The 21,978-nt window shown below is 44.9% G+C and overlaps 1 protein-coding gene across 2 annotated transcripts in view; it reads left to right on the forward strand.

Annotated features, from left to right (window-relative positions):
* The window catches only part of PFKL (phosphofructokinase, liver type), a 41,220-nt gene extending 19,622 nt beyond the window's left edge, over nt 1-21,598 (forward strand). For both annotated transcript variants that reach the window (XM_081192589.1, XM_081192590.1), the window contains exons 9-22: nt 1,602-1,694; nt 3,801-3,926; nt 5,676-5,740; nt 7,632-7,695; nt 9,423-9,569; nt 9,909-9,979; nt 13,371-13,458; nt 14,330-14,482; nt 14,735-14,899; nt 16,501-16,562; nt 18,217-18,332; nt 18,751-18,846; nt 19,511-19,616; nt 20,506-21,598. In XM_081192589.1, coding sequence (XP_081048715.1) covers nt 1,602-1,694; nt 3,801-3,926; nt 5,676-5,740; nt 7,632-7,695; nt 9,423-9,569; nt 9,909-9,979; nt 13,371-13,458; nt 14,330-14,482; nt 14,735-14,899; nt 16,501-16,562; nt 18,217-18,332; nt 18,751-18,846; nt 19,511-19,616; nt 20,506-20,653 — 1,500 coding nt within the window. In that variant the 3' untranslated portion in view covers nt 20,654-21,598. The remainder of the gene's footprint in view (nt 1-1,601; nt 1,695-3,800; nt 3,927-5,675; nt 5,741-7,631; nt 7,696-9,422; nt 9,570-9,908; nt 9,980-13,370; nt 13,459-14,329; nt 14,483-14,734; nt 14,900-16,500; nt 16,563-18,216; nt 18,333-18,750; nt 18,847-19,510; nt 19,617-20,505) is intronic.
* The last annotated feature ends 380 nt before the right edge of the window (nt 21,599-21,978 follow it).

A 21,978-nucleotide genomic window follows, 5' to 3' on the forward strand; every position in this document is an offset into this window, starting at 1 on the left:
GTGTTGTTACATGTGTTGTTGGAGTGGATCTGGAGGCAGTAACTGATGCAGAAAACTGCGGCTAGGTTGCTTGTGGGGCAAACAATTTGCTTGCAGGATTTGCACTGGCTGCCAATTGGCTACCGGGCCACATTCAAGGTGTTAGTACTAACATACAAGTCCCTATACAGCTTAGGACCAAGTTACTTGAGAGACCGCCTTATCCCTTACACACCCAATAAATCACTGCTGTCCACAAGAATCATAGAATCATAGAATCATAGAGTTGGAAGAGACCACAAGGGCCATCAAGTCCAACCCCCTGCCAAGCAGGAAACACCATCAGAGCACTCCTGACATATGGTTGTCAAGCCTCTGCTTAAAGACCTCCAAAGTAGGAGACTCCACCACACTCCTTGGCAGCAAATTCCACTGTCGAACAGCTCTTACTGTCAGGAAGTTCTTCCTAATGTTTAGGTGGAATCTTCTTTCTTGTAGTTTGGATCCATTGCTCCGTGTCCGCTTCTCTGGAGCAGCAGAAAACAACCTTTCTCCCTCCTCTATGTGACATCCTTTTATATATTTGAACATGGCTATCATATCACCCCTTAACCTCCTCTTCTCCAGGCTAAACATGCCCAGCTCCCTTAGCCGTTCCTCATAAGGCATCGTTTCCAGGCCTTTGACCATTTTGGTTGCCCTCCTTTGGACACGTTCCAGTTTGTCAGTGTCCTTCTTGAATTGTGGTGCCCAGAACTGGACACAGTACTCCAGGTGTGGTCTGACCAGAGCAGAATACAGTGGCACTATTACTTCCCTTGATCTAGATGCTATACTCCTATTGATGCAGCCCAGAATTGCATTGGCTTTTTTAGCTGCCGCGTCACACTGTTGGCTCATGTCAAGTTTGTGGTCAACCAAGACTCCTAGATCCTTTTCACATGTACTGCTCTCAAGCCAGGTGTCACCCATCTTGTATTTGTGCCTCTCATTTTTTTTGCCCAAGTGCAATACTTTACATTTCTCCCTGTTAAAATTCATTTTGTTTGTTTTTGCCCAGTTCTCTAATCTGTCAAGGTCGTTTTGAAGTGTGATCCTGTCCTCTGGGGTGTTAGCCACCCCTCCCAGTTTGGTGTCATCTGCAAATTTGATCAGGATGCCCTTTGATCAAAGAGAGTCTCTCCTACATGTACCAGAAGCCTGCCCTATGGTAACTTGGAGCAGGGCTTTTTACTGTGGCCACCCCTCTTCTGTGGGACAGCATTCCTGTCAATATATGACAGGCACCTACTATCTGCATTTTCCACAAGCAGCTGAATGCATTTTGTTCCAGGAGGCTTTCGCAACTGGATAAATGGGTCTTTACTATGAGTATTCACTTGATCTTGTTTTAAATGTATTTATTATATTTGTGGTTTTAGCAGTATTTCATCATGTAAATTGCTGTGCAACAGTGGTTTAGAAGGTGATTAATAAATTGATAATAATAGTAATAATGATGGTAATAATAAATGTCTGACCTAGAGCCCCTCTCCCAGTTTACCAAGGAATCTGGTACAGGGAGGGTGTAAGCATACTTTAATTCCAGATTTTCTTTCTCCCTCCCCCCACTTTCTGATCAGCTGGTTGTCAAGCGCCTGGGTTTTGACACTCGTGTGACTGTGCTTGGCCATGTGCAGCGTGGTGGGACCCCCTCAGCATTTGATCGTGTCCTGGTAAGTGTTACTCTCTTTCTTTGGCCAGATGTCCAGGATGTTCAGGGTATGTCTAAGGAATGGCTTCTCACTCTCTTGGTAAAGTGCCGTTGTGTTAGCAGCAGAAAGGCGAGTCAGAGCTGAAGACCCTGAAAAAAGCAGGAACCTCACAGACTGAGTGCACGTGCCCTGCTGCCATTTAGAAATCAGTCGCCCACACTGGTCAAGCATTATGCCCCACTGTATATAGGTGGAGATAAGTAAGCCATAACTAAAAGGAAACACTGCTGGTATGTTGTACTGCAAGTCCTCTTTCAAAACTGGCATGCAGAACTCACAATAGGCAAATGGAGTAGACTGGATGGCAAGAAGGCATTTTCTGCACCCTTCATGGTGTTTGTTTTGTTTGTTCTTGGCTTGGCCACTCGGAAGCAAACAGAAAAATTGTCCTGGTTTTGCAGGCTCTGGTGTTAAATCTAGAGGCTTCCTGGACCTTCTCTTAGGCTAGTGCTTCTAGATCTCTGGGTGTGACTTAGACCTGTCTGAACAATAAACCCTGCTGTGCATCATAGAGACAGCCTTGTGTTCTTCAGTCCATTGTGTAGAATGCCTGATCCATTTCTATTTAACACTATTAGAAACCTTTGTTAACCTTGAAATTTTCCAGGATCTCAGTATTCTTCTTTAATGCAGGGATGGGGCAGTCTTCACTTTCAAGATAGTGTCACATCTTGTTGCAAGTAGTAGTTAACTTGTAAATAATGCAAGGGCTAGGAGCTCTCCCTGGCTGGTTTTGGCTGGTCAAAAGCAAGATTCTCAGCAGAGCTCCATTCAGAGCTCAGAATACTTAGATACTTCTTTTTTCTATTCCCTCTTTGTTTAGGACTGGACTTGGAAGGAGAGGCTTTTCATTAGGTCATGGTTTTCTTTTTGTCTTAACCTCTCCCACTGCTCCAGAGGATTTCCTGCACTCTTAGTGGTATTGAAACAAGGCAGTCTTTTCCCACCCCACAAAAAAACAACAACACACTATTAAACAGGGTAGGAAAATTGCACCAGGAATTCCTGTGCCGCAAGAAAGGAGTGGGTGAATATTTTTCTGCATTTGTAGGCTAGACCGTTCTAAGACCTGGGGATGACCTTCTGTCCCGTCTTCTTCATGTTTTCTCTTTCGGAAATGGTCCATTAGATGTGTTTTTACAGTAATATTTGCCCAGTTGGTCAACCTGGTGTTTGGAGAGTTGAATTTTGCAAACTGCTGGTTTATCCAGTTCTACAGGATAGGAGGAGTTATTTTTCAGCTTCTGGTGCAGCCTGGCAGTGCCCTCCTTGGCATCTTTGCAAGCTGACCCTGTGACCCAGAGGAAGCACTGCCCTCAAAGTAAAGGCTGCTCCTATCTGCCACTACCAAGAATGGGAACTAACAGCAAAAGACAGATTTCCGTTTCTCAGTAAAGCAAACAACCCAATTAGTTGCACGTATTCAGTTTCCTCTGAAGAGGTGGCTCTCTAGGCCTGTTAAACAAGATTGGTCGACATGATAGTTAGAAACGTGCACTAAGAAGAGAGAAAATACAGTAGTTTGGAAAAACAGCTGTTATGAGAACGTGTCAGATAGCACTGCAGAACTTTGTTGGGTAAGAGGGAGCGGCTGTGGACCAAAGCCATTCTGTGCTGCTCCTAATGTGTGAACACCTGGGAAGAGTGTTTTCTGTCAGAGGAAACTTTGTATACTGGCTCTTCCTATCATCTCAGTTCATATTCTTGCTGCTGGGAGTCTTTTGTTTCTACAAGGCAAGCCTTTTCCCATTAGCACTTCTTTGCAGTCCTGCTGCTTTGTAACTTTAGGAGATGCATATTATACAGGTTGTGTGCTGCTGCTGATGTGAAAATTGTGGGCATTTGTTAGCGTCACAGTTACCCCACCTTTCTGTCTCAGTGGTTTTTACATTGAAACATGTACACATTTTTGAAGGGATGAAGTATGATTTCCAGTGCTTGGTGAGACAAGGCCCCAACCTTCCAAAGCATGTTGTGCTGCAGAATCCCAAAGAGACATGGTATTTGCCTAAATATGCAAGGTATACATAGCTGACTGTCTCTGGAAATGCATTGTGTGTCCCCCAGAGCAGCAAAATGGGGATGGAAGCTGTGATGGCACTGCTGGAAGCAACACCAGACACTCCTGCCTGTGTGGTCAGTCTCTCCGGGAACCAGTCAGTGCGCCTACCCTTAATGGAATGTGTGCAAGTGGTGAGTAGTTCACATGATCATTGAAGCCAAATATATGCAGTGTGGAGAAGCACAGCATTTGGGGGGGGAGGCCTCCATTTTTATATATGTGAGTGGGGTGACAGGGAGCTTCACAGTTGACACATGACGATGATAATCAGCAAACAAGCAGATATTTGGAAGGTTCTCTGGAGGGGGGCGGGAATTGTGCATATGTAGAGGGAATATGGCACCTGAGACGGAATACCAAAACTATTTGCTTTCATTGAAACAAACAAGAAAAATAGCCTACGTAGAAAGAAATCTGAAAACATGGTATGAGGTTTTGCTAGATTTCCAGTGGGTGGGAGGTATGACTAAGCTTGCATTCTGTAGTTGGGGTTGTTTTTGCTTTTTTGCTTTTTGTTACATTTCCTTACCTGCTCATTCCCCTGTTTTATGTGATCTTTTATACAACATAAAAACCACCTCTGGAAATCTAGTGGAAGTTTAGCACTGATTTCCATTTTAACTGTTTCTACCAAAAGAGTCCATTTGCAACCCTGTTCACATGGAAAATTGCAGGAGGTTTGTGTCGTAACTGCACATGACGAAATCTAAGCTGGCATCCCAGTGTACGTGTCCTTTCCCACCATTAAAATTTAGCATGGCATGGTAGTATGCTGATTGAAAAGCCACAGTTCCATAATGTGCTACAACATAAAAGAAACATAAGAAATCTAACATTATAATCAAATTAGCAGAAAAAACAACATGTCTGAATGCAGCCTTGTTTAGCAAAGGTACCAGCCTCTCCCCATGCATCTGCACCCTTATATATAGCTGTCCAGTTGTCTTTTGTCCCCATATTTTTCCATGAGGCCTGAGTCAAGCTTTGCAAGGAAGGCTTATTATGGTCCCATTGATGGCTGAGGCCTGGTCTGTGGTGATGCTGGGCCTTTTCTGTCATTCTACACTCTAGTTGTGGAATTCCTTCTCAGTGGAGATATAGCTGTTCTCATATTGTCAGCTTTTCAACACACTGGGGAATTGATTTTTTCCCCCTTTCCAGCTTTTCAGGGATATGTGAGCTTAAGGGTTGGTCTGTCTACAGCAAAATTGTATATATTACTCCCCGCCACCCCGATACTTACTGCTTTATAGTTTTAATATTACTATGTGTTGTATATTATTGGAGCATTTGTTTACCACCTTGGGATCCTTTGGGATGAAGCACTGTTTAAAAACATAATTAACCAGAATAACCATTTTCTTCCGGTTTTTGACAAAATAAAATAGATTTTTTAAAATAAAAAACCACTTCCCAGATCAACTATGCATGCATAACTTGTTGCAACCCATCAACATGGAGTTTGTGGGTGTATGACTTTGGATTTTTGAGCACAGAACCTCCAGAGCCCCTGAACCATGCCTGTTCAGGGCTATACACATTTGGAGTCTGGCATACATGATGGAACAGGCTGTGCCAGTGAACTCCCCCTGGGAGAGTTCTTTTTCTTGGTTTGCCCCTGCCCAGCCTTTCTGGAGAAGAGGGTAGAAAGGCAATACACCCCCCAGGGGTTTTTGCAATCCTTTGGTCCTTCCAGCCTCCCTTTTTTCTGCCGCTTTTTTCTTTGTGCCTGAAATGGCCCTCCGATGAGCGTGTCCGTGAATGTCCTGAAAAGGAATTGGCAGAAGATGACTTAATCTCACTGTACCCTTGGTTTTATTAGATTTCTACTAGAGCCTCGCTATGATTCTCTAACCCCCAACTCCACAATATCTTTATAGACCAAAGATGTCCAGAAGGCAATGGATGACAAAAGATTTGATGAAGCAATTCAGCTCAGAGGGAGGTGAGAGATGTTTCTGGGATCTGGGTGGAAATTGAATTTCCTCTCATCTGTTTGTTTATATTAACATTTAAAATAACAACACTGATGAAGGCAAGTCTTGCTGTTGACCTTTGGCATTTAGTAGCAAAGACAAGAACTTGTTACTCATTTGTTCAGTTCTCTTTTCTTAACATTTCCAAGGTGTTTTTTCATAGGAAATGTGAAGTCAGGTACAAAAAAAGCATTAAAAACTCCTCTAATATTACAGAAGTTCTTTACCTCTTTTTTCCTGCCCATAGAGAAACCCTGACTCCCCAACCCATAGCCATGATTCACAGTCTGAGGAAATCTCTAGATGTTTAGTGGATCTGTGCTCTTTTTTCAACTTCTGATGGCCAGTCCTATTTATTGTGAGCCAAATGATCAGAGCTGATGGTTACTTTTCCTTCATTCTCCTTTCTACTGCAACCCACTCAGCCCATCTCCTTGACATTAATAGCAACATGGGTGTCTTAAGTGTCTAACCTTCTTTCTTCATGGATCATTGGTTCACGAGAATCAAATAAATCTCACACATGTTTTGGATTGCGAGCAGTTGGTTTTCTTCCTATTTTAACCCCGTTCTACTACTACTTGGGTGGACATACAACATACATACTATGTATGTTCTGGTCATTCATTCAATGGCAGGATCTCTCCATAACTATATAGTGTTATACAAACTAAAATTGGGGGGGGGGGCAGAATTATGCAAAACGTTGCGGTGAGAATTGGTTCTGTTTAGAGTTCTAGCCACTCCATTCCATCATTTCTCTTTTCTGCTGCTATTTTTCCTCAGAGTCTGTTAGCTTTCCATGACTACTGCACACTTAGCCCTCATAGGGCTGTTTTTGGAGTCCTTCCTTAGGGTTCCCATATTTCAAGGTTTTTTGTACTTCTGCGTACCTTGGGTTTTACCCTCTCTCATGCATGGATGGCACCATTTTGGCTACATAAGCAATCCACTGAAAGTCTAGACATCAAAGATAGATAGAGGGAATTTTTTGACCAGTATTCTGGTCGTGCCACTCTCTTAAGTAAATCCTTAATGCTTAAGAAAGGAACTGCAGGCTAACACTTTTTCCTGTCACCTATAAGACAGTGTCACAGTGACTGCTATAGCAGACTCAAGGCTTAGATAAACTATCAGCCTATTTTGAAAACAGAAACATAACTTATTGAGGAAATGACTGATAACCAGTTGCAGCAAAACAAGGCAATAATTTATTCTGTACGCAGTGGGGAGGCAGCCTTCCCCACTTTGTGCCGTCCAAAACATCTGGAAGACACCAGATTGAGCAAAGATGAGGAACTTGTGACCTTCCAGATGTTGCTGGACTTTTGCTTCGATCATCCCTGACCTCTGGCCATGCTGGCTGGGGCTAATGGTACTTGGAATACAACAATAGCTGAAGGAGTCCAGCAATAGCTAAATTTCCCTGAGAATTAGGAAGCCTGCTTTAAGTGATCTTCCTGGCAAGGAGACACAGGAGTAGCAATTTAAGACTGTTTTTGGGAGTGCAAATATTCTTGTGTGTATTTTTTGTTTAAACAAATATAAGTTAAAAGGTCTGAGCATGCTTTAAGATGCATGAGTAGAAAATTCACTTACCTTAATTGAAACAGGTGGAAGATTCCATAGGTCAGCACTTTCAGGCAAAAGCTAAATTAAATTTGAGAAGTTACATCCACAATGCACTTCAGTGATGGTACATTTTCTGGAAGGAATTAAAAAGAGGTTCATGTGCATCTTAGGAGCATTCTAGAGTCCAAGTAAGAAAGAGAAGAGAATTTCTCTCTGTCTCTTAGACTTGGCTTTGGTGGTTTCTTACGATAAAAGATTACCAATATAATTGTGGGCTTGTTTTACCAGGAGTTTTGAAAACAACTGGAACATTTACAAGCTTCTTGCACACCAGAAGCCTGCAATGGAAAAGGTGAGGAAGCAAAGAGAAACAGATTTTGTTCTGCAGGTTTCTTGCAGTGTGAAAGGAATAGCTGTTATTTCTTTTACTGCTTTAATGTTTCCATATTTATCACGGTCTGCTGTTTGTTGTTGCATGTTGTAAGCATGTTGCTTTTGTTATTAATTTGTTTTTGTGAGCTCCTTGTAAGGAAAGTGTTTGAAAAAGCCACCAATAAATAAATAAATAAATAAATAAATTTGTGTGCACAAGCACAAATCAAAAGTCCCAAGGCAGCAGGAAGCACGCCTCAAGAGGGTGCATCTGGACATTTAATGATGGACGGAACTATACAATGCTGCAGCTCCAAAAAGGACTTCTGTGTGCAATGGAACTTCCTCTCCTGTCCCCACCAACCCCCTGTACACACTCAAAATTATATTGGGGGACACTCCAGAGCTGCTTTTGGAAACCCATCAGGGTAGGAAAGGGAACGGAAGTCCTTTTGCACTAGTGGAACCCTGCTGGCACAGCATTGGATACAATGCAAGGTTTTAAAAAATGTCCACAAATTGCACTTGCATTCTATGTTCACAGACAGTAAAAGCAATGTCTTCCTGTGTATGCTAGAATCCACACTGTATATCCAATAAAGGTTTCCAATACAGTCACAAAAGAAGTGCTGTCTCTTGGACATTTCCCCCTCCCATTTGCAGATGCTCGCAGCCTCAAAGCAGTTGCTTGCATGCCCAGCCTTTTTCAATAGAGGTTGGATGTGTCCTTACAGACCAGGAAAGAGCTGCCATCTGTTTTGCTCAAGGGTCAAACAAAGGAATGCAGAAGCAACCTCTGGCTCATATGTGCTTCATCCCAGGGACATAGGCAGCAGTGCTATGCCTGACTCCCTGAGCCGCCTGAACAGAGGTGCAAAGAGATGGAGAGGGCAGGTGGAAGTAGGACCCAATGCTGCTGCTGCTATATGGAGCTCTGAACTCCTTGCACAAGGTGGAAAAACTTGATCCTCTTCTACAGCCAAAAGTTAGGCAAAGACTTTGTGAACTGTAATTGTTATGTTGATATATGGTCTTCCTGTCATTTCTTTTAGATCAGGGTAGTCCAGCGTGTGGCCTTTTTTGGCAGCCCTCAACAACATTTTATTCCCGCCCCCCGCCGCTGCCCTCATGCTATCTTCCCAAAGCTGGTTAAGTGAGGTTCTGGACTTTGGGAAGGAAACGCAATGCTCTGGCAGGGTCCTAGAGTCCTCCTTCCTCCTTCCCAAAGCCTAGGTAGTTCTTTCCCAGCTTTAGGAAGAAGGTGGGAGGACTCTAGGACCCTGCCAGAGCCTCACAGTTCCTTCCCAAAAACCTGTGCCTCACTTAGCCAGTTTTGGGAAGGCAGTGCAAGGACTGAGAGGGGGTGTCAAATTTTGGCCTTGCTTCCTTCCCCCTGTGCAACAAGGCAGTTTGCAGCCCTTGGGTTCTGTGCCAAAGTACTCTTGGTATGAAAAGTTGGACCACCTTGTTTGAGATGATTATGCAAGGAAGTGAGGTACATCTCAGCCAAGGCTACTCAGTATCTTGTCTGAAGTTCTCAAAATACTTACCTGAAGTATTGCAGGACAAGGAAGTTGCACAATGTCCTCTTACATAGCTTGCTTTGTAGCAGAGGTACCTCCTAAGGGCTCGCTGCACTCCCAGCACCCTCTGAGTGCTGACAATGACTTCTTCCAGCTGTTTATTATCCGTTTCTGTTCCGGGCAGAGCAATTTCAATATTGCCATTCTGAATGTGGGAGCCCCTGCAGCCGGCATGAATGCAGCAGTCCGGTCAGCTGTGCGTGTTGGGATCTGCCAAGGCCACACAATGTATGTGGTGAATGATGGCTTTGAAGGCTTGAGCAAAGGACAGGTGAGTCTCTCTAATTGGAAGGGAGGAGGTCCTCCCTCCTGTCCGCTACTAGTCCTTCTCATTTCTTTGTAAGGTAGAGCATCTACAGGGCAACATTCATTTGGAACTCCAACTGTCATTTGTGCTGCAAAACTGGCACCATGATTTATGAATTTCTGATTGGAAGGGGGAGAGGTGAGGCGGAGTTGGTTGTAACAGGAAGCAAAATATCAATTTGATCTTTCTTCTTTTAAACCACACTGCTTTCACTTTCAAATCCAAGGTTTGGAAGACAACCTGGTGCAGTTGGGAATGGCTGGGTGAATCATGAGAGGTCTAATGAAATGTTTCTTCTCGTAGATCCGAGAGGTGGGCTGGCACGATGTTGCAGGCTGGCTAGGGCGTGGAGGATCCATGCTGGGGACCAAAAGGTAAGTTGACATGACAGCCCACAGAGTGGTTCTCTGCAGGTGGGGAGAAATTGCAGGACTGAGTTCAAAGAGGGGACGATACAGGTAAAACCTTCCAAAAGGTTGGTACCTGTTACGAAGTGTGTAGTGAGCATGCAAGCCTGCAATTCTCACATGCAATCTGGCTCTCATTTCAAGGGATCTTTTGTTCTAAAATGGAATTAGTTTATTATCTCAGGGGGTGCATAGCATAGCATAGCAGTTTTACACAATTGTCCTTCACCTAAAACAGAGCAAACCTTTCTCAACCTTTCATGAAGGTGATCAGGGATGTATCACTACTTAATTTATTACAGAACTATTGTAATTTAAGAATTCTCCCCCTGCAGCTTATCTTACCTCTGCCTTCCAGTTGTGGAAATTAATTGTTTGTGTGGTTGTTTTTCCTGTATGATTTATTCTTAAAAATTGCTGGCCACTGTCAACATATCAACATATTTCTCTGAAAGGTCTCTTGATAACATACCAAGCTTATGACAGTCAGTTTTTCTATGTACTCATCCTTTGCTGTTCTATATTCTTTTCTTACCATAGTCATCTCATAACCAGCTTTCTCCATAGACACTTTCCCCCTTTAACATTCCATTGTCATTTGTCTTCTTCATTTCTTAGACGCAAACCTAAAATTGCCAAGCTTCTATCTTATTTTTTCAGCTGTCGGAAATGGAAAGTGCATGCCTGAACTTCTTGGACAGTCATCATGCTCCTGTATTATCTCTACAGGATCCTTCATTATTGTTAGTTCATGGCCCTTTGTTTATTTTATTTCTCTTTCATAGAATGCTTTATCTGCTTCTCCTGAATGTTTTGGTGCTCTATGATAAGCAAACATAATGTTTTCTGTTTCCTACTTCCTTGCCAATTCTTCATTGTCTCATTTGGAGGGCTTCCAAAATAGTTATTCAATGTGGAATTGCCATGCTTCATTCTCTCATTTCTTTATAGGCCACCCACATGCTGCAAGTCTTAAGGTGGGAGGCTCACAATGGCTTTTGCAAGGTTCCTCCCCCGCTTCCCTTTTAATCCCCCAGTCTCACTCTAACTGTAAAGGTTAGGGAGGCCTGCAAAGGCTTTTGGAAGCCTCTTCCTGCTCCCCGCCTTTAATATTGGGGTGAAAGGGATTTTTGACAATAGGGCAGTCCTGCCCACCTGTCAGTCATGTGATGTCATAATGATGCCACCTGTCAAATTTGACCCACAAGGCAGATCCTAATAAGGATCTCATTGGTGAAGCCAAAAAAGATTCCCACCCCTGCTTTAGGTTGATAATCAAGTTGTGCAATGTTAGAAAGGGTGAGTCTTAAATGTTGCAAACTCTTGGGTTTGCATAATAGTGTCATGAGACTTGAGTCCCATCAGACAGGAAGCATTATCTCATCCAAATTGCTCTCCTTTCTGGTAAACAGGGCAGGGGGACCTACTGAGCTTGCCATTTATTCCTGTGGGCTCTGAATTTTTGTGAGGGTTTGAAATGTGATGGCAATGGTGATATTGCGTCTGAAACCTGATGGGGTCTGCGTGCATGCAAATACTCATCTATAAATTACATATGGGGCAGAGGATCTTAAAATGTGTACTGCAAGTATGAATTTGGATAATGTACACCAGTTGCACATTCTTGCCATAAAGTGCATGCGGCCTCTATAATAACTGGTTTATTTAAACTGGTAATGAATGCAAAACCAGATCTGCTACAGACACAAGTTTCATTGGACTGTTTCGCCAGTCAAGAATCCCTGTGGAATTCAGTCCTCCAGAGATTTGTCTCCTTACAGTCCTCAGTCTCAGCTGTGCTGTGTCAGCTTAACAGATAATTTCACTGTATATCCTGTTGCTGTATCCCAGGGGTCGGCAAACTACAGCCCATGGGCCAGATCCGGCCCAATTGCCCTCAGCATCCCGTCCACAGACAGTCCGTGAATCGTGTGGATTCCTTCTGTAAAAAAATTTTGTTAATTTTTTTCCTGCGCCACCATTTTTTTGGCGGGGCACCATTTCCACACACACACATAGCGGCATCTCCTCCCTCCCTCCTGGTTTTCCTCGTCCTTTTGCCCGCCCTACATAGAGGAGGAAGGGGGCTGGGCTGAGCTGGCTGAGTGCCATTTTGGGCAGTGTCTCTCCGGAGCCAGCGAGCACCTTTTGGGCCGCTCTTGCCACCACCACCAGCCTCTGCCGCTCGCAAGGGCAGGCATAGGAGCCGTGGTTGGCAGAGGGCAGCGCCTCTCCCAACCGCAGCTCCTGTGCCTGCCCTTGCAAGTGGCAGAGGCTGGCAGCGGTGGAGGGATGAGCGGCCCAAAGCAGCCCTTTCGGGCCGCTTGTCCCTCCGCCGACAGCCTCTGCCGCTTGCAAGGGCAGGCACAGGAGCCGCAGTTGGGAGAGCACAGAGCTTCTCCGGAGCCAGCCAGCCCTTGCGCCAGCAGCACCATAGGTAGGCGGGGGGGAGGGGCTGGGGGAGAGAGAGAAGACCCCAATGCTGGGTGGGTGCCTGCCACAAGGTCTGGGGGATGGTGAACCTGCCTCCTCCAAAAAAAGTTTGCTGACCCCTGCTGTATCCCATGCAGGGACTGTATAAGCTGCAACAGTCACAGGTTGCAAGCGTGAACTCATTTCCAAATCATTTACAAGGCCATTGCAAATGTAACAGTTTTGCATGTGACATCTTTACCCTTTCTTATACTGACCCTGCTTCACTTGTGTAGTACAGTATTTCTTAAGGGAGTGTGATGAGTAGCAACTGAAGTAATCACCTGCTATGTGAGCTGCCAGGATTATGTTCCCTCACATAGACAGCCTCGTTTCTGCTTAGTACTGCAGGTGAAGAGTGACCACAGACTTCTGTGAGCTATCTGGCTAAGTACCTATTCTACTGGGCTTATCTGAACATAAGAGTCTTTTCCAGAGTATCTGGACTGTACTCTTCAATTGTTAGCATGGCCAAAGTGGGAGGAAGTTGGTTTAATAAGCATGTTTCCTCTTGCTGGTCAGTAGGCCATTCATTCTGCAGGAAGCAATACAAAAGGTGCATTGTTCCTAAATGACTTGCACTTGCCAGTCTGGGGGAGTGAGCCTGTCTGTCTCTGCTCCCTTGGCAAAGAACATATCCTATCAAAGGCTGGCCGTTGGCGCATGCTCTAGCTTGACTTTATGCTGTTATTTGGAAAGTAAGGCAGCAAATTAAATGTGGAAGATTTCAAAGGATCTATTTGCCTGCTTCATGGAATTGGTGTCTCCTCTCTTTTCCTTCACTGTGCTAAGACAATCCTATTCTTAAGCAGGTGCGGTAAAGCAGGAAGAGGCAGGCATCGTGATGCAGCTCTTCTAACAGCTTGTTTTGTTCTTGTTTTGCCAGAACGCTTCCCAAGACATGCATGGAAAAGATTGTTGAAAATGTCCGGAAATTTAACATCCATGCACTGCTGGTTGTTGGAGGATTTGAGGTGTGGAGAAGTTCATTGGACACTTTCAGATTTGAATGAGAAATGCCTCTCTCCTTTTCCTAAAAAGCTGGGCCGGCCAGGCATGATTGCACTGATGTTGGTACTTCAGTCTGTAGACAGCCTGCAAGGCTGGAATTACCCACATTGAGCTGCAGCTCAGTCATAGAACACATGCCCCTTTAAACCCATCTACTTCCACCTTCCCCATCCCAATTCCTCCTCCTTTCCAGCTTTCTTCCACTCATCACCTAGATAACCCTCCCATATTCCCCCTCATATCTCCAAATGCCACCTTAACCACTCCCCTGCCAGTTCCACTTGCTGCTTCCCCAATTCCTCCTTTCTCTTCCCCCCAGCCACCAAAGAACTAAAACTGCCATACACAGAAACCCTTCTTCCCCACACCAAGGCCTTCCTGTAATCCCCACTATCATGTACTACAAACATGAGTTTTCCTTTCTCCTTGCCCCCCCATCCTCTTTCCCCCATTCCTGCCTTTAGACCCTTGGGAAGCAGCCAATAAAAACCATGTGATGATGGACTAGGTTAAATATAGTATATAGTGAGATCTATAGAGTTAGTCTCTTTTTGGTCTCTTTTCATAGTACCTTTTGTTTCAACAATTGCAATCCTCTTTAGTAAACATACGCTTTAAATGACTATGTATCAAAAATACCTCTGGACTGATAGATACCCAGTTTCCAAGGGTTCGTTTCAAGGTCATGACTCCTACCCAGCTCAAGAGAGTCAATCAAAATTTAGATTTCAGATGCTCAGAGGTGTAAAAAAAAAATTTATCTTGTACTTCTTGCAGACCAGTGCTTAGGCTTGGGTATGTGGCTTACATTTCTGCCACTCTTGTCTTTTGCAGGCATATGAGGGAGTACTACAATTAGTGGAAGCACGTGGGCAGTATGATGAGCTCTGCATCATTATGTGTGTGATTCCAGCCACCATCAGCAACAACGTCCCGGGCACTGACTTCAGCCTGGGTTCCGATACAGCTGTCAATGCTGCCATGGAGGTAAGATGGGTCTATCCAGCAGCCGCAGAATACCGGGAACTAGGCATGCGGGGAGATGAATTATGTAACCTTTCTTTCATCAGTGTATTTCTATTGCATATATCAGAAATGTTGGCAAGAAAGATAGAGGAGGCAGGAGGTGGAGCAGGGGAGTAATACAGACCACGTAAAACCTGCCCCAGAATGGTAGACAGAAACTCAGCTTAACACCTGGGCAACTAAGCATCCTTTTCCTTCCTCCCTGATCTGTAGAGCTGTGACCGCATCAAGCAGTCCGCCTCAGGCACAAAAAGACGGGTGTTCATTGTGGAGACGATGGGCGGTTACTGCGGCTACTTGTCTACAGTGACTGGCATTGCAACAGGAGCTGATGCTGCCTACGTCTACGAAGATCCTTTCACCATTCATGACTTAAAGGTGTGTTGGTGGCAGAATTGCATTTGTCAAATGTGCAAAGGGCAGAGGACTGCATGATAATTGAGGGTGGATGAGGAGGGAATATGGAAAAGAAGATGAATCCTGGTTGGGGGGGAAATTCCAAACTTCAAATCAAGGCTTATCAGGAATCTATAAATTGTTATTGATTTGTGTACTTCATGTTGCAGCCCTCCCCTTTCATAAGAACTTGGATGAAAGTGGCCTCCCAATTTTTTCTCACAGGCTCGTATAAGTTCAGCACAAACAGTTGGGCCTGGTGAGCATTTAAGGTCCCCAACCCTAATCTGCTGGTTGCCATCTGATTGGATTTTATTCTGATCCTGATCTGATTTCCGGATGTATTTTAATTGATTGGCTGATTTTACGTTAATGTGTTATACATTTGACGTTAGCCTCTCTGAGCCCGGTTTTGGCCAGGGAGGGCGGTGCTGCATTTTCTGCAATAATAAAAATTATTATTATGCTGCAATAATAAAAATTATTATTATGCTGCAATAATAAAAATTATTATTATTATTATTAAACAATATTTGAAAAAGCAAGACCTAAATTACATATGTAGTTCTATAAAATGCAGACATCCTCTCTTACATAAGTCATGTTCCATCTGTGAGAAGACTGAAGTGTTCCCAATGAATCCTGTAACTTATCTGGATATTGGAAGTGCAGGTGAGATGAACTGGCTGAAAGAAAGAGGAGGTATTAGGACCACGTGTGGTGGCAATGCTCATCGTGACAACTTGTCTGTCTCCTTTTACAGGGTAAATTAAAAATGAGGCAGAATGCATTACCCCTCTGCCACCCTTTTCCGCTACAGCAAATTTTGGCTCCAAAGCCCAAGGCAGTTAGGATGGAATTCAAAGTAGCTCTGTTACATCAGACAAGCATTTTGCTTGCTTGAGGCAACAATCTCTCCTCTCCTTAGACATGCCTTATACAAGCATTTATGCTAGCAAACTCCTGATCATAGAACAAAAGCAATATATCATCTGATGGTGACCACTTCTCCATTTCTGATTTTTTCCATTCTTATTCTGGGGGAGCCTTTTGCCTTTGTCATGTTTGCTGGCAATGAATACACCCAAGCTATAAAATGGTTTACTTGAAGACAGCCTTCTGCAACATAGTGTCTTCCAGATGTTTCTGACTACAACTCCCATCATCCCTGGTCATTGGCCAGGCTGGCTAGGGCTGATGGGAGTTGGTGTCCACCAACAACTGCAGGGCACCAGATTGGGGAAGGCTGACTTACATTGATCTCAATGGAACAAATGCAGCAACTGTTGTTCATATAAATGTGTTGCTATCAAGAACAACAGTGACCAAGATTATTTAAACTGCTAAAACATTCTGTTTCCCTCCTGGTTAACCTTTTCTTTTCACTTGTTTGTTGCACTTAATGACAGTTGATTCTAACACAGTCAGGCTTGAGCAAAGCATTTATAGTCTTGTCTTATCTAATCTCATTCTCTCTGTAGCTCAGAAGTGATATTTCCTTCTTCCTTTTTCTGAAGAGCTGTTTTCACTTGAATCAGCAAAATTTGTTCCAATGAAAACGATTGGTCTTTGTGTCTTTCCAGGCAAATGTTGAACATTTAACTGACAAAATGAAAACAGACATTCAGAGAGGCCTAGTACTGCGGTGAGTTGCGGAAAAGGCTCTGAAACGGCCGTGCTTCAGTTCTTGAAGAAGATGGAAATCTTCAGTGTCATCTGGGATTGAAATAACTTTTATCTCTGTAGCTTTTTTGAATACACAGTTTTATATTGAGTGTGCCAATGCTATGGCAGCAGCTCTTTTAAAAAGGCTGAGACGGTAGCTGAAAAAGCCATAAAGAGATTTGGGGCTTAAAATGGGTTCATCAGACTGTCTTTTTCAGACTATCTCCCTCAAGAAAGGAGGGAGCAAGTGATGTGTTCAGCAGAGGGAGTGTACTATGCTGAACAATATATGTGATAGGAACATCTGTGGCCCTCCAAATGATTCTGGACTCCCATCTCCCAGCAGTCCCAGCCAACATGGTCAATGCTCAGGGATGATGGGAGCTTGGTTCACTGCCTCTGAACTATGGGAAGCATCAGCTAATAGTGCAGGATGCCATCATCTGCTCCTGGATCACAGGGTTGGCACTGTTCTCTGTGACTCTGATGACCCAATCCCTGGAGTATTGCCAAGACTTGGATCTCTGTAGCATGCGTGAATAGTGACTCAGCACAAATGAAGGAATTGCAGCCTAGAAACCTCTGAAACACTGAAAAGAGATGGATGGTTTTAGAAATGTGATGAGATTAGGCTTGGCTCCCTGCCGGGATGGAGATCTGATGGATTCTACCGCAGTCCTGCGGAAAAAGGGCAGAGGAGATTCCTCAAGTGCAAGGCTAGTACAGGGGAGAGAATTGTTTTGCCAGTGCTCAGTAGCTGGCTACACTGTCACTGGTTTAGTTCTGCTTCCTTTGTCTAAATTTTGTTGGCATTTGCCTGAAACCCAGTTCTCTGTGTAGTCCTGGCAGAGCAAAACGTTAAGAATATTCAATCCCGCACACTTCTTGGATCATAAAGGACTCTTCTCCAAAGCTCTTATCCCTGGCGTTGTTAACTTGTGCAAACAAACTCACTTCATTTTGATTTTTCTTTCCAAAAACTGTCTTTCCCTTGTTTTGGAATTAAGATAAAGTCTGTGTGCAGAATTCAGAACCTCAGAAAATATTTTTAAAAGCTAAAACATATATCCTGAAAAACCCAATAAAAATGCAGCATACAATCAGGAACCAGTCACTGAAACAAGATCAAGAATGAGTTATGAATGATTGGCCCTGGTGTGTTTCATTGGATTTCTACCAAGAAAGCCCCACCCTTTATTCTTGTTGTGGATTAGGGGATGAAACCTGAAGCAGGGCCTTCCTTATGAAATCAGAGGGCAGAAGGTCTTGTATGGAAAAAGCCAGTGTATAAAAAACACAAGACTCCGCCACCGAGGGCTTCAGCATTTTAAATCAGTTGGGCCCGGGATGCTTTCTATGCTGTATTTTCTGTGAGAGATACAGTCATGCTCACTTAGTGCGTCAAAGGGGAGGAGGGGCTGTAGCGCAGCAGGTAAAGCACATACATTTCATGCAAAAGTCCCCAGGTTCGATTCCCACCAGGGCTGGGAAAATGCTCCTTCCTGAAACCCTGAAGCTCCACCGCTTGTCAAGTGCCAGTAGCACTGAGCTAGAGGAACTAAGAGTTTTGACTTGGTATTATTAGGCAGCTGCCTGTGTTTTAAAGTGCCTTCTCCCTTTTGCTGTCTTCTTAGCAACGAGAAGTGCCACGAGCACTATACCACTGAGTTCCTCTACAACTTATACTCCTCCGAAGGGAAAGGAATATTTGACTGCAGGATCAACGTCCTAGGCCACCTCCAACAGGCAAGTATTGCTACATATTGGGTAGCCACAAGGCAGTGTCAGGCTAAGTCACTTCTAATGGATTAGAAGATTACTGGTGGAGAAAAGGCAGGCAGGCAGATATGAACTGGGGAAAACAGCAGAGCTTTTGTTTGAGAGTTTGTAACCGGAATACTTTTTGTCTTGCATGAAAACACTCATCAGCTACTTCTTCCATTCAGGGCAGTGGGGTACATGCCAAGGTCCTGTTTTCCAGCTTTCAGCTGACCAGGGTTTTTTGTTTAGTTTTCATTGAACTGTCTTCATTTTGCAGAAGAGGCATGCAAAATGGCTGCTCAGTGGGATGGCCCCAGCAGAAGAACAGCTGGGCCTCCCTTGCAGCAGGAGTGGCATGACCGCCCTTTGGACACTCCCTTCATTTCCCTGTCTCTGTCTCTAGGGAGGCGCCCCAACCCCCTTTGACCGCAACTACGGCACCAAGCTGGGTGTGAAAGCTGTACTGTGGATGTCGGAGAAGTTGAAGGAAGTTTACCGCAAGGGTATGTTCAGAGAGGATCACCTTGGGAACGGAAATATTCACCCCGGTGTTTCATAATAGGGAAGATCCTCAGGAGAACTTTGGCAGAATGAGGTGAACTTCTTATGCACCACGCCTCCATCTGCCTGTCAACCACTTTTATGGTTGCTAATCAACCGAGGAGAGGGATTAAGGGAGTCGGGTGAAGCACCACTGCTCCTTCAGTAAGGGACAAATGCCAGGAGGCTGCTGTGCACATGTGCCTTCCCCCTTACCATGAGAGATGGTCCATTCCCTGCCAGGGCCTAGCCAGGACTGTGCAGGGTGGCGCCCCAGGGAACCATTGTAATTTGAGGCACCTTGCCTGTACCGAGGAGGAGGATGCCATCCTAAAGTGAGGCCTCCTTGGTTTGCTGTGCTTGTGCTTTGAAGCCACTGAGTGCTCTGTGGGGACTGCTCACGAGACCAGTATTTCAGTGTGTGCCCATAGTCATTGAAAACAGTATGCAACTAATTTTCTTGAGTCCTGTTGACTTGCTGGGGTTCCAGGAGCCTCTATAGCTACTGGCTCTCTGCCGGAGACAACCAGGGTAGCCACATCCAGGCCTTCTCAAGTAATGGCAAGCCGTTTGGTTGACATCAGAATTTCTCGGCACCACACGTAAAAGTCCTCTCTGTTTCCACAGGCCGGGTATTTGCCAATTCTGCCGATTCTGCCTGTGTGATAGGCCTGAAGAGGAAGGCTGTGTCATTTAGCCCTGTGACTGAGCTCAAGAAAGTCACAGATTTTGAGTAAGTAGGCACCTCTTTTGCCATCTGAGTCACGGAAAGTGAGATTCTGGGAGCAGGGAGGACACTTCCTGCCAGTGCTTTTCATGGAAAGGACTGGTGGGCAGAATGGCTGTGAGGCGTTAACTACAGTTCTCTTAGCTCTGTTTTGTGCTTCCTTTCTAAGGGAAGTGGGAAGTGCCCAGATATTTTGGGAAATGGTGAGGTACTCTCTGTTTGCTGGCCAGCCTTGTGACTTGTTTGCTGGTGGGGTCATTTTCATCCCTCCTGGGAGTCAAATGTTCAGAATTTAGCATACTGAACATCAAAGTGAGCTGGGCAAGTTCCTTGCCTGCCTCTCCCTTGATGAATTCTTACTTAAGATATGCTCCACAGCCACAGATGGGTGGAGGCTGCCTGTAAACAAGGATATGGGCAGGACGGTCTGTTTCCGATCTGTGTCAGTTTCACATGTGTTCAGCCATACCCCCTCCCATTTCTGCATTAATCTCTTTGAGTTTTAAAAAACTTCAGGAGAAAATGTTTAGTGTTTAAATATGTATATTTGGATGTCTTTCCCCCACAACATTAGCGAAAGCTTTTCCCATCAAAGTACACACTTGTATTTATACCTTATTGTAAAATACGCATTTTGCTACACTTTTTGAGCCTTCTGTGTTGTGAAGTTCAGCACAGAATCTGATCTGTACATCCCTCTGGGAGGTAGAGATTGGGGTCAATTCCCGTTGCAATTTGCAAAGATTTGAATTCCCCCAACTATGAGAGGGGAATTGACTTCACAGGTGCACAGAGCTGCTCTGTTTATTGCTAACGACATCACGCATTCCAGGGCTGAGCCCCAGCTCAGATTGAACCCTGGTGCTGACTTCGCTTTCCCCCTCCTTTCTTGCAGGCACAGGCTTCCCAAGGAACAGTGGTGGCTGAACCTGCGCCTTATGCTGAAGATGTTGGCCCACTACCAGATCAGCCTGACTGAATATGTGTCTGGGAAGATTGAGCATGTCACCCGTCGCACGCTCAGCATCGAAAAGGGGTTCTAGCTGCAATCTTCTCTTCTGCTCACCCCAGACTAGTTCTCTATTGTTTTTCCCTGCACACACCCACAACTCCCCCCCCCCTTCCTCTGGCCTTCTCATGCCTTTTGAGTGCAGTGCTGGTGCCACTGTGAGCCTGTAGGAGTGTGACTGAGGCCAGCCTGGCTGACATTGCGGAATCACTCCATACCCACTGCTGTATACTCCTCACTGCCTAAGAGGGTGAGTGTTCTTCTGTCCATGGCTCCCTCTTTGGAGCCTATTCACTCCAGGCAGCACAGTCACTCCAGAAAGGGTCCATCCCAGGCTACTCTTTCCCAGGCTACTCTTTTATTCAGACACTATTTAAAGAATCATGTACTCAATAATCAGATGGACAATGGGGATTGGTTTTAGATTCTTTCTGGGCCTGGTGCCATGGAGATTGCAGGAGTCCAGAAGGGGGTGTCCCTTAGATGGGAGTCACAGAGAATGTGAGGTCCCCAAGGGCCTCCCCAACTTGGGGAGTGCTGTAAGACAACTGATGGGTCTGATCTGGGACCAAGACCTTCTGCCGCTATCATGTTAACATCCAGCACAAAGATATTGTCTAGCAGAAGTATGTCAGCAGCATACTGCAAAGTAGCAGTGAGCAGTGGAGCAGCTCCTCTCTTCCCCTGCCCCACCTTCCCTCACTGGGGTGATGCATGCCAACCAGGACATGGCAGCATGTCTGAATGGTGGGCTGGGGTTGCCCAGTGTGTCATGGATTTGCATGGGAAAACCCTCTTCTCCACGCTGTCTGACTGGTTTGACTGAGCCATCTTCCTGGCTAGAGCTGCGATGGTGGCACCCGTTTTGCGTACTCTTCCCAATACACGTCTGTGAACTCAGTGTCCTGTGTTTCCTGTATTTGTCTGTGCCACAGCTTTGTGACTTCTAGAAGTACATTAAAAGAAATCAATGAACCAAGCCTCTGTGTGTTTTCAGTTTGATTCTCTTTCCTGTTTGGGGAAACTGTCTCTGACCTCACAGCATGGGATGGGCTAACAGGAATGATGCTGTCCTGTGCTGGAATACCAGCCTTCTGCACCCTAAGTTCTCCATTGGGGGAGAAGTTGGAACATCATGATGGAGAGACAGGAATGGTGATGGGTCTTCTGCCTCTAGTCTCCTCACGATGAAGACATAAGAACATGGGAAACTTTCTTTTACTAGATCACACTGTTTGTCCCTCAAACATTGTCTGCTCTGGCTGGCAACAGCTTTCCAGGGTCTCAGACAGATCCAGTCAGATGTCAAGAACTGAACCTGGAACCTGCTAAGCCTGTGCCCTGAGCTATGTACTCTTC

The sequence above is a fragment of the Podarcis bocagei genome, assembly GCF_964188305.1.
Source record: "Podarcis bocagei genome assembly, chromosome: 4".
In the NCBI taxonomy this organism is placed as follows: Eukaryota; Metazoa; Chordata; class Lepidosauria; order Squamata; family Lacertidae; genus Podarcis; species Podarcis bocagei.